Genomic DNA, 12553 nt, shown 5'->3' on the forward strand with positions numbered 1-12553 from the left:
TTTAACATGCGCCAAAATCTCAGTGGACAAGCGTGTTTGCATTCTGCCCCAGTCGGGATGCAGCACCAGTGGTCAGGAACGAAATGTGCGATGTTGGTCTCGGAAGAAGCAGCATGTCACAGCCACAAAGCAGATCACAATTTGCCCGGAAGAATTGCAGCGCATTAAACAGGCTGTCACAATTTTGATTCAGGATGAAGTAGAGCAAACGTGACTTTATGGTCTTACCCCCACATTCAGTAATGCACCTCAACTTGAAGCCCATGCTTGACTTGATCTAGACGACGCCTGGCGTGAACGTGCCCAAGACGCTTATTGCATTTGATTTGGCACCTTCACGTCAGGCATTATTCTGACCAAACACTGGCTTCGAGTTAAGGCCCATTTCTGAATACGGGGGTTTGTGATGAAATAAACCCTTTTCATAATTTGCAAGTGCACTTCCCCGCACTACACATTTCCTAGAATTTGCGCGAGTACGGGCCACGCTGGTCATCATTCAAATGAAGACGAATTGCTTAGCTACGCATGCCGAGGCTTCCCCTCTTGCGCATGGTTTCATCACGAGAGCTCCGTCGACATTTTCCATGTCATAATACAAGCTAATTGTGCTTGTGCACAATGTTTGAAAAAATGACTACACTGCCACTAGTTTTGCGAACAGCCTCGCAGGAAAGCTAGCTTCACAATTATGAAAAGGGTCCATTGGGAGGAAAAACTGAACAGAACGGGTTGTTCCAAACACAGGGCCAGGATAATGTAGCGATTCCATTCAAATTCTTTCCCTTTTTGCACATCACTAGTACCTGTGTTATTGCTGGAATCAACTGGTCCTGTCTGGCTGATGACAAGAAAGGAACAGAATTGCGTGAAAGGAATCCTTACATTATATTAGCCCAGATTAACTGACAGAAAAGGTACCGAGGGCAAGGAAACAACGGTCGGCAGCTGGCGGTGAGAAGCAGATGAGGCGATGATGAGGCTAGGGAATTTGTGGCTGCAAAGCAAGCGTTCTTTCTGCAGGACAGGGAGAGCACTGGGCAGCACAGGCCTTTGTCATGCAATGCAATATTCCGTAGGTGGTGGTGATGATGATGATGGTGAAAACAGCTGCAGGCAGAAAGACAAAAAGAGGGGAAAGGCAGGAACGTTAACCATAACAAAGTCGTCTGGTTACCGATATATGCTGGCAGAGAAGGGTAAAAGAAATGATAAGAAAGCCGAGCATAAAGAAAGAATGAAACGAGAGGGAAGGGGAAGAACACTAGATGCATAAAGCAACTGCAAACAACAGTGACACAAGAAAAAAGGCAGGCACAAGTCAAGTGCAGTCAGTGACCAGTCAGGAATGAAGTAGACAATTACCATCAAAGGGAATGAGGAGAGGCTCAGTTTGGTATCAATAGGAAGTTTTAGGTTTAGCACAACCAAAGTTTGGGGACGTTAACTGCTGGGTGTAAAAAAGAAAGCAAGCAGGGCGTGAGGCTTCGAGTATGCAATGACGCTTCTAAAACTCCCTAACGTTTTGACATGGGGAATTCTTCTTGTCAAAACGTTGGCTTTCCAGGCTGACGCTCCCGTTTTTCAGACACTGTACATATTCCTGTGGACCTCCGCCTTGCCTGGATCAAAGGGAACATGTATTTCTGCACCTACGAATCACCTCATGCGAGTCGTCCTCTTCCAGCTTCTCCTGCTATATTCCTGTCCCTACCTTCATCTTGCTCAGGTGCTGCCTATTGTGAACCCTGAAGATGGAAATTGTAAACAGTATGCCTACCTGTAAAAAGACCCCCTTTTGCAGGTGCACCTTTTAATCTGAGTGCGTGGAAGGTTTCTAGATGCCAGGCAAGGTCAAATATCCAACTCCTAATTCACTCTTTGCAGCTCCCGCTACTACTGCGTGTGTGTCTCTTTGCTACAAGCTGTGTTATTCATTTGTGCACTTGCCAATATTGGCTGTTACATGAGTGCAGTGCCTGACCACAGCATGCTTGTTGTTGAACCGCAGAAACGCCTCCTCTTCGTGCCCATGCAAACTGAAACTATTTTCTTGGAGCACGAAGGCATGGAAAAGAAGATGCAGCATGCTTCTGTGGGAACAGCTTGACCTGCATTCGGGATGGGTCACTAATTACTGTATACCTTCCATTAATTTGACTCCGGTTAAATCGATCCAGATTGAAGGTCCCTGCATGCGCCGATGCATTTCTATGGACCCAAACATTCGTTATTTCGATCCTAAAATTGGCCTTCACCAGATAATTCGAACTTGAAGATTCAGTATGCATGTGCTTGAGCCTTATGGAGACCCCAACAACGACCACTTTAGTGGCAGTGTCTGTCTCAGGGGAGCTTAGGGACAATGAATGCATTGAACACACATTAAAAAAAATCTGCCATCGAAAATGCCTATTTTCGGGCTGCCCTAGGAACATTTTGAAGCAATAACCGTAGCTCACAATTTCTCATTACAGAATCAACGCAATTCTAATGCACACCTTTTTTTTTTCTTTTTATATTAAAATTGGGCATAATGTTGCTTGCACGATGCAATTGGATACGAAACCAAACCTGCCTTTGCAGTGTTTGCTATGCTTGACCACATAACACAAATGCACTGCGGCGAAGCTGACTTTAGGAAACCGGCTGCCATTGTGCACACATATTTTCCTTGCTAAAAATTGGGTGTGCGTTAGATTTCTAGTTTGTTCAGGCACTTTAACGTAATTTCTATGTAAGTTTTCTACTTCAGAAACATAGAAAATGGGTTCACATTTGATTTGGGGCCGTGCTAGATTCGAGCAAAGACTTCAGATTCCGACATTATTATATATCTTGCTTAATTCAACCAGCCGGATATTTCGATCAATCAAGTCAGTCCCGTTAGGGTCAAAATTAACGGAAATCAATTGTATACGTTAAATTGATTTCACAGCTTCAAGTTAGAGTCAGGTGTGGTCAGGGCAAGCTTAACATATCCTATCCACTTCAAGATATAGGCTTGGAGTTTGAAGGAAATTGGCGAGCTTAACAGTATGGATTACTTAATATTAGGGCTGTGGTAATACCAAATAGCAGATTTCAAATCCAATTGAGAAAAAGAAAAGCCAAATATCAAATTGAATATTTTAAATTTTTTTCACAAAATTGAACGTTTACAAATTTTGGGCAACAAATTACGGTGCTGCACATGCTCAGGAGCCTCCTAGCATTGCATAACAAGAATGCAGCAAGATCTCAGTAACTTAAGTAAGTAGAAATCAAGATATACGGTACAGTCTACTCTTATTAAAAGGAACACCAAATTAGTGTGCCACCACTCAGCTCAGTTCTAGTACACGAAGGTCTTGAAAAAAAGGTTTATTTTTATCGATAGAACTTTTGTTCGATAGAAGCAAATGCTCTTTTTTCACTGAAAATAATTCATTAGTGACGTTCTGTTGCACTGAATACCACTGAGGTTCTCAGTTTAATAGTGGACCTCTGTTTTGCGGCAATCTTTTATTTTGGGAAAAGTTTTCCTTTCCAGCATTCTTCCAAAATACAGAAGGGCTAGCCTAACTTCCGGCAGGCGGGTTAGCATAAAACCAATCTCTGCAACATACGAAAGGACTGCGCATGACATGACATGGTCACTGCTCTGCACATAGCCGGCACTAGCGATAAAGATCAGGCGCTGTCCACTGCCATTTCATGTGAGTTTCGGCATGATTTGCCACTTGTAAGGATTCTGAAATTGGAGGGTCACGGCAAGTTCGCGTGACGCTCTTACTTCCTTCCCCTTTTGTGCATCCACTATCCACGCATATGTTTACAACTTGGTCATGAAACTTTCGTGCCGGCTATGTAAATCCAAAGCTAGCCTTCTGAGAGGGGGCTCGAAGCTACAAAAAGAGATCGATGTGCATCTCTAAACGGTGTCGTGAATGAGAGGCTACCGTTTCGTGTCTCACAAAGATGGCAGCCGCAAACAACTTTGCTGCCATTCTGTGCACTTGCTTGTGTTTGCGACGCAGTTTCTTGGCTTTCCAAATAGCTGATGTGAATAGATCAGCATCAATTTGGCACCAAACCGAAACTTTAGTTACTGACATCCGGTGAAGCAGCGCTTAGGCCTAATAGCCAATAACCGAGGCAGTGTGGCCGGGACAAAAATTCACAACTGGCTGAAGGAGTAACGGGCCACAAGCAGTCGTGGAATGCTTGCCACTAATATGTTCTTATGGGTGTCTCATCAGTGATCGGTTCCGAGATGACGCATGCAAGTTAGATTGATGGTGCACATTCAGCTGAACGATCAGCGTGCCCATCGGCGGCTTAATTGGCCCGATCTTCGTACTTTACGAAATGCGCTCCTTTTTTTGTCGTTCTCTCTGTCCACTTCGTGTAACATTTCAACTGATCCTGTCGACACGCAGGAGCCTTTTACCAGCAGAGATGGACCCGGCCGATGCGGCGCCATTCTGCACATTGTGGTGTTCGGTCACTGTGTGTGTGATCCCCACACTGGGCAGACGTCTACGAGCGCTGGAGAGACAGTCTGCCACCCTGTCATCCTGGGCGCTTGGTGCTCCTTTTGCACCAAAAATGAAGCGAAACACTCGCTTGGACGGGGCTCCGCAGCACTTGTGACATGTGGCACTGCGTGCGTCAGTACACTGAAAACAGTCAACGTCCGCTTTTTCGGACTCCCTAAGGGCCACGAAAACGTCCGAAAAATCAGGCAGTCCAAAAAAATTAATGCATGCCTTTCCTGCCCCCAAGGGCTCAAAACGCCACAGGTACGTCCAAAATAGCTCTAAAGGCCTGCCAGTACACTTTGTGAGGTATCAGTGCTCGTAATGTGATAACTGACAGCGGGTACACGCATGTACTGTACAGTCCACTTATAACGATACTGAACAACGAAAAATCTGGTAAGAACAACGAAAAATCCGATTGTTATAACCGATCATTGCTATATCTGTAGTGCTGAAATTAAAAAGAAAAAAATCCGAATACATCTTTGCAGTCCCGAAACCAAATTTGCCACTTGCGATATAAATATCGACGTTGTAGAAAGTAGCCTGTGAAAAATAAAATACTTATTTATATCTCTAAATAGCATCTCAATCGTTAGGCGCGCCGAAATAGTCAGAAATCTGCACTTGCTTTCGCGAAAGTTTCGGATTCACAACCGCCGTGTGCATCGCATCCAGCTGCTGCGCGAACACTGGCGGATATAATTTAGCCGGCATGAAATCAATGAGCGACTCGATCGACGACATTGCATTTCGGTTGAACATCGGGGTCGGTGTCAAAGACGGGCCAATGTCAATCCCGTCGGCACTGCCGCTGCTGTCGTAGCCTCCGTTGCACAACGCCGCCGTCCGTCGCGACAACGATCGCCCCGTCGGAGATCTCTTCACAGAACGAGGCAGCACTATCTGCACTCGGAAACTCCTCCATCGAAGCACCACCTATTTCATTGTCGGTAGCGACGTGTTCAAATGTCAGTGGACTCCACCGTGTTGGTCTTGCCCGTGGGCGTTGCGTCGTGGTGCACGAAGCCCGCCTTTTCTGTTGATCTCCGTGGCTTTCGTTCACAATCGGCACGTGGGAAGGATGCGCTGCGCGGTAATGGCGGCAGATACGAACTCGTGTAGGCAAACTTCCGCCTCATGCCGGTTACGGGCAACTTGGCAACACAAATTTCACGATTCTGCATGAAAAACGCTGCCCAGAAGCAAAATTTTGATCGTTATATCCAATACGTGGTGAATAACGTATCGTTATATATGTTTTTTTTCTTATAGCCCTAATGCATAAGTTGATACTCTTAAGTCAACTCATCGTTATAACCGATATATTGTTATATGTGGTATCGTTATAAGTGGACTGCACTGTATAATTAAGGAATACACAGCAAATCCCGTGACGAATGCCCCTTCCCACTCATGGTATGCTTCACCGCAATACTTCGCGTATGCTTCAGTGCATGAGGCGAAGCTGACTTTCGGGAACCGTCATTATGCAATGCGCCGTGCTTTGGTGCGTTGCAAGCCATGGCGAGGATTAAAAAGGTGGAGTCTATGCCATTGCTAACAGCGGCTAATTGTTCTATGAAAAACGCAACACCAAACAGCAAGAAGCTTAGTAGCGAATGTTGAAGTAGCTAGGCCTAGCACTGCCGCGGTGGTCGCTACGGTTGCCAGCGGATCTACGTGTGAGGGCGCCTGTTCGAGGCGGTGAGATAATCAAAATGCCACGATGGTGGATTCTATTAATGCTGCTTCGGACCTGTGGTCATGACAACAAGTCTGGCAAATAGGACGGCGAAAGTATTTTACGTTCAAAATTTCAGACGTTCTTATACATTGACTCTACAGGTTACGTGGTGGTGCCACGAAGGCGTCCGAATTATTGTGCACGTACAAAAAATCGGGCGTCCGGAAAATTGGTCGTTGACTGTATATAGAATATTTGAAAAATTTAATAGCAGATAATCTATTCATGAATTGAATCATTCGAATGTTTACTACTGGATTCCCTTAGGTGATATTCGAGTATTCGCAAACCCCTACTTAATACCCGTTTCACAAAATAGGAAGTTGCATAAAACACAAGCTACACATAACTATACATGAAGGGTTGGCCACAACGCGTTGCTGAAATAATCGCAAGAAAGGGTGCCAGCCATCAGACACAAAAAACCGACTGTGTCACCACTTATCACTGCAACAAGCACTACACAATGGATTGTTCACATTCAAGTTGATCACTTCTGGTGAATGCTGATTGCTCAAGCTAGTGGGCAGGATGCCTGTTGATCCAATGGCTATTGTGTGCTATATGTGCTCAGTAAAAATTTGTTAATTCGATCCTCGTGAATCCTGAAAACTGGATAATACGGACTCTTTCTCTGGTACCGGTATGCATTACTTAATGGAATCAAACTCTCACTAATCCAGCTGTACTTGACGGCACACTAGTTAATTCAGACAACTCTTGGAGTTCACCAAGCATGGAACGCTACAAATGTACAACACAAAAGCAGTGCCAGTGTTCAACCCAAGCGAAGCGGCAGAGTCCGAAGCAACGTAGTCATCCCTGGAAATCTCACGTGAACGATAAGAACAACATGACACTTGATGCCTATTTTTGCCTTTACAGCCTTCATTCTTGCATTTACCACAATGCATAACACCATGTTGGCCGCGTGCCTTCATAACTTAGTAGTCGCCATCCATCATCGCATCGAAAGCGACCACAGTTTCATCCACAGTGGTTGGGCCGTTGCGGAAAACAGTAGTTTCGTTTGGATTCAAGTGTACACGCCAGCCATGTGTCTTCCGAACTGCATGGTCGCCATCCCTGATCGCGTCGATAGCGACCGCAGTTGCGGCCAACAGTAGCTTCATTTGACTCAGTGCAACAGCTGTGGGCAAAATGTCACAAACACGGTGGAAGCTGTCGAGGATAAAGGGCACCGGCTACATCGCAATCTGTGAACGATCTGCTGGCGAAACAGCTCACTGGTGAAAAAAATGATATGGATGTGCGCACAAGTGAGAAGCATGCCTCGAATGAAAATGCACGCCGAGGTTATGCTACCGAGAAAGTTCCGAGACCTTTGCCGCTCTGAGTGCTAATCAGTCAGGAGATCAGAATTGCAGCTTTTGCATGGCCTCTGTGCGAAATAGAAACACGATTTGCTGATACATTTAGTAATTAAAAGTGTGTTGATGTAGTATGCATTTGTTTATTATTTTCTTGATACCCTCGATAATTTAACATTCGGCTTATTTGGAACATTTCTTTACATCTTGTGAAATGCAAATTAACAAGACATTACTGTGCTGGCTATTTGTGTGCTGTAGGCGCTATGTGCCCGACATGAAAGTGTCATGCATGTGACATGCAATTTTGCTTGCAACGAGAAGGGCATGCGGGATGCTGCTTGATTTTTCAGTCGTCATGGTGTACATTGCTGTAATATTTTGAAGTACAGTTAACCTGGATATAAGGAAATTGACAAATTCCCGAAAAACTTCGTTATAAAGAGGATTTCATTATATGCAGGTTTGGCACGAAAATTCGAAAAATAAACGTTTACCGTATTTACTCGATCCTAACGCGCACCCGTTTTCGGTTTTTGTTGAAGCACTCATCCTCGGAATGTCGTACCAGGTACCGGATGCGTGGACGCGTGTCGTTTCGCACAAGCGCGAGGCATCGGAAACGAAGAGCGAGCGCCACGATGGCGTCGTAGCGTCGTATAGTGTTAAAGTAGAACCTCGCTGTTACGTTCCTAGGGGCTGCGTTTTCCCAGCTGTTACATCATTTTCGACCGGTCCCGGCACAGCTCCCTTAGAACTCAATGCATTGGTAACCCCGCTGTTGCGTCGTAACTGTGGGACCGTTCCCGCATCATACGTTGCGAACTGCCACCCCGCGCCGGCCCGAGCGGCCATTTTGACTTTTCATGTCGCTTGGCTTGGTGGCTTGATGATGGCATTGGCCGCCCAAAGTGCCGGGGGCGACAACTATGACGTATTTTCGGTTTCCGCCAGCAAAAGTATGGCCCTTAAGGCCCGTATTTGCTATATAAAGATGGTGTCCATGACGCGTTGTGGCCGTAAAATTGGTTTGGGCTCAAAAATATTCTGTATATAAGGGCATGGCCACGCTAGCGGCAAAAAACGCGCGCGTCATGCAGCGAGCGGCAAGTTGCCGCGCGTCAGCGCCTTGCCGCGAGGCCACCATGGCACGCGCGTCTCGAGATAAGGGGCGCGATCTTGTTAAGGGGCGAGATAAGGGGCGCGATCTTGTACGCGTTCCAAAATGGAACGGAAGCGGTCCGTTCCATCGAGCCGCCCACGATTGGTCAATTTGAACCGTGACGATCCAATTGATCAATCGTGTGCGGCTCGATGGAACGGACCGCCTCCGTTCCATTTTGGAACGCGTACAAGATCGCACCCAAGATCTCCCGCGCTCACCGAGCGGGCGAGCAACACCGCGAGCGCTCGTTGTTTCGTGCGATAGACGACGATCGTCGATTGAAAACCCGGCGTACCGGCGGCGTTCCGGTTGTGATGGCTCCGTGACGTCACCCTCGTCGCGCTTGATTGGTTCTTCATATCGCGGCACGCGACATTTGCCGCAGAACCCATTTCGCGCGGCACGCCGCAAGATCCCCGATTCCTGCCGCGCGCAGCATGGCGCGTTGCCGCGCGTTTCTGACGCGCGTTTTTGCTGCCTGTTTTTGTCGCTAGCGTGGCCGTCCAAGGGCGATAACGCAGTCGCCGCGCGCCGTATGCTGTATGTGCGAGTGAAAACGTGCGAGGGGAGCCGACGACCGCGTCTTAATCTCACGCGCGCAAGAAAAGCAGGGAGGAAGCGCGCCTTTTTCCGTTGCGCTCGAGGCACCGGCGAGGGAGCGAGGGGGGAGGGATATCGGGGCGGCGCGCGGTCGCGCAGGCCGTATCTTGAAAGCGATCTGCGTTGGGGCAGAGTCTAGGAGTGTAGGTGCGTCGGCGGTTCGTAGCTTTCTGCGTGCTGTGTGTTCTCGGCGCTCAGTTTGCGTTGAAGCGATAGACAACAGCACGAAGGTCACTTCGCTCGCTTCTGCGGCGGCAAGATCGCCGGGTCGAGGGATGCAGGGCCGCCTCGCACACGCACGCACGCACACGTGCGCTCGCTTCGCATTGCATCGCGGCGGAGAAGGTGCTTCTGGTTGCTGCTCGCGCAAAAATGACAAAATTTGGGGCGAAATCTCTACGTTGTCGGAGGGGAAAATTCGTTATATCGAGGGGGTCTCCCGCTGCCACTTCGTTACGTAGAGGTCTCAAATACATGTGCTTCTATGGAGTAACGGCGGGGAATCGAAAAACTTCGTTATATCCAGGAATTCGTTATATGGAGGTTCGTTAAAAGCAGGTTTAACTGTATTATATTGTCACCCAATTATACATGGATCATGCCTGTTTGTTGACAATGCCGAAACCAGGCAATGGCCCCCATTAAGCCCTTCAAGATGCATTAAAAGCATAACAAGCCAACCCCAATTTTCAGACTCATTTTATATACCCAGAAAGCAGATGATCTGAGCTTCAATTATGGATGGGAGTACACTGTGCTCAAATGCCCTAAGACAGCTTCAAAACCACTAAAGGACATCATCATCATGGTATATACGCAGAGTGTGAGCACAACTGAGAAAGCTGCTAGCTTCAATTGCGTCTGAAACTAACCTGGTGTCGGTGAGGCTGTTTCCGTAGTAGATGGCCATGCGGGACACCAGTGGCGAGCTGCCATTGGGCACCTGGCCCGTGGGGGAAGAGCCTAGGGCTGCATCCAACTTGCACTGGACATTGCGAAACAAAGCAGAGAGTGTCTTCAAACGTCTTCCAACAGTTGCAGAGGCTGCAGGAAATACTCCATTACAAGGCAACACTCTTGGATTTGAGTTCATGCCAAACAAAGAATACAAAGCTTTTCCAAGATGTTAAGAACAGGCGAATACATGGCTAACAATAACGGCAGAGCCACCTCATCATGATCACTTGTGCCATCAGCAACTGTTCCCGAAGGCGCCCTGCAAGGCAGGCACCTTCATGAAATGTTGCCAATAGAGCAGGGCAGCAGTGACTTTGGGCAGCAGTGACCTTGGGCAGCATGATTTTGGGCAGCAGTGGTTGCGACAGTGTGCAAGCATTCATCCTTGTGTTCGCTCCAATCAGCTCGCGAGTCTAATCTGCGCAGTTCGCTGGTTGGCTTGCCCTGGTGCTTTACCCAGCACTTGCATGTCTTTCAACAGCGTCACCGAACCTCATCTGCTAAATTCGCCATCTACTGGGCAAGAAATCCTATAAGATGACCACCGATTGTCATGGCTCGTCATTTGGGCAGCAGTGGTTCCGGCTGCGTGCAAGCACTCAGCCTTGTTGATATCCAAATGAAAACATCTCCCACTAGCAAACACGATTATTGTTTGGCGCCAGAACATACAGCACTGAATGGTACGAAAAGAAATAACACAAAATTATGACAAGATATCAAATTAGGCTTCTTTAAGCAGCATCATGCTCAGCAGTGTTTAAAGAGCTTGATGTCTTTGCATATGGTTATAACGATAATCTGTGTGGCCTAATGCCCCAATGCCACATGGAGGGCTATGAGAAAAGGCGTAGTGGAGGTGTTCAAATAACTTGCTGGGTCCCACGATGTGTACCTAAATCTGAGTACATCTGCTCACAAAAGTTCACAGAACATCGGAACTGGGAAAACAAGAAAAAAAAGCTTCAATACTTTACAGGCCATACATTGCACCCTTAATGCTTTTACCTACTAGCCAATTACCAATCACTTCAGTGGAAAAAAATACATAAATAGGGACATTTTAACAGCAAAAGTTTCAAGTGGAATCGAATGTGAGTATACAGTGGAATCTCGATGATACGAATCTCATGAAGTCGCGAAAAATATTCGTATTAGCCGTAATAAATAAAAATATTTATTAGCTAAATTAAAGAGTCAGAGGTGAACTCACTCAGGCACATGCACGAAAAAGCATTTACAGTATAGATCACTTATAACGTAACTGTTTATAGTGCAGAACTGGCTACAACGCGGCCTTTTCCGACTGCCGTTTACCCTCCCATAGAACTCCATGTATACGCATACCGCTTACAGTGCAGCCGCGTGAGACGAAATACCGGTTATAATGCGGCTTCCGCTGGAAAATCTCGCCGACAAGGGCGGTAGCGAGCACGCTTCTCAACGAGGTGCGCGCACCGACGGGAGAGGAGATCAACGAGGGCAATGCGGATGAGGAGCATGAGACGTGGAGCATGAGTCCAAGGGCGATAAAATCGTCGCCGCGCGCCGTATGTGCGAGTGAAAGCGCACCTTTCGCGCGGGGGACGCACGCCTTCACGCACGGAGAGCGAACGCACAGCGGAGAGCAAACGCGACTTCCGTCACGGCCGGGCGCACCAGTCGAGCCCTGCCCTGCTTCCGTCGTGCGAAAGGCCGGGGGGGGGGGGGGGGGGACCGGGCGCAAGGCTAACTGGTGACACAATCTCCCACGCGAAAGGAGCAAAGCAGGAAGGCAGCGCAGGTGGGAGGGAAGGAGGGAGGGGGGCTTCTACTCTGCCAACAAATGCGTTCTTGTACTTTGTGCTTGTGCCTGCTGTTGGGGTTGTCGCGCGCACCGTATCTTGGAAGCGATCTCCACGCGGCTCTGACGTTTGTGTGCACTGTGCTTACGCCACTCAGTTTCCATTGAAGCGACAGACCGCATGAACCTTCGCTCACTGCGGCGGCCGCGCTTCCCCATGCCTGCGTGGGGAAAAGCGCAAAAGCAAGAAAAGCGCCTCCGCGTCAAACTCTTCGCACTCAGTTGCGGCCTCCGCGCTGTCCGACGTCGTGTCCGCGCCTCCGCACCAAAAGAGAAAGGGAGAAAGTGCGTGACTGCGCGCTGTTCTCTTTCGCGGCCGTCGGATGGGGCGGCGTTTATTCATATCAACCGAGGCGGGTTGAAAATCAATTCATAACGACCGTTCTC

At 47.9% G+C, this 12553-nt stretch overlaps 1 protein-coding gene across 1 annotated transcript in view; it reads right to left on the reverse strand.

Moving 5' to 3' along the window:
• LOC119450743 (phagosome assembly factor 1-like) overlaps window positions 1-12553 on the reverse strand; it is a 66433-nt gene that overhangs the window by 38103 nt on the left and 15777 nt on the right. Inside the window, 1 exon segment of the mRNA XM_049666179.1 lies at window positions 10239-10351. Within this exon segment, the coding sequence (XP_049522136.1) occupies window positions 10239-10351 (113 nt within the window).

This window comes from Dermacentor silvarum, chromosome 4, assembly GCF_013339745.2.
Source record: "Dermacentor silvarum isolate Dsil-2018 chromosome 4, BIME_Dsil_1.4, whole genome shotgun sequence".
Taxonomy (NCBI): Eukaryota; Metazoa; Arthropoda; class Arachnida; order Ixodida; family Ixodidae; genus Dermacentor; species Dermacentor silvarum.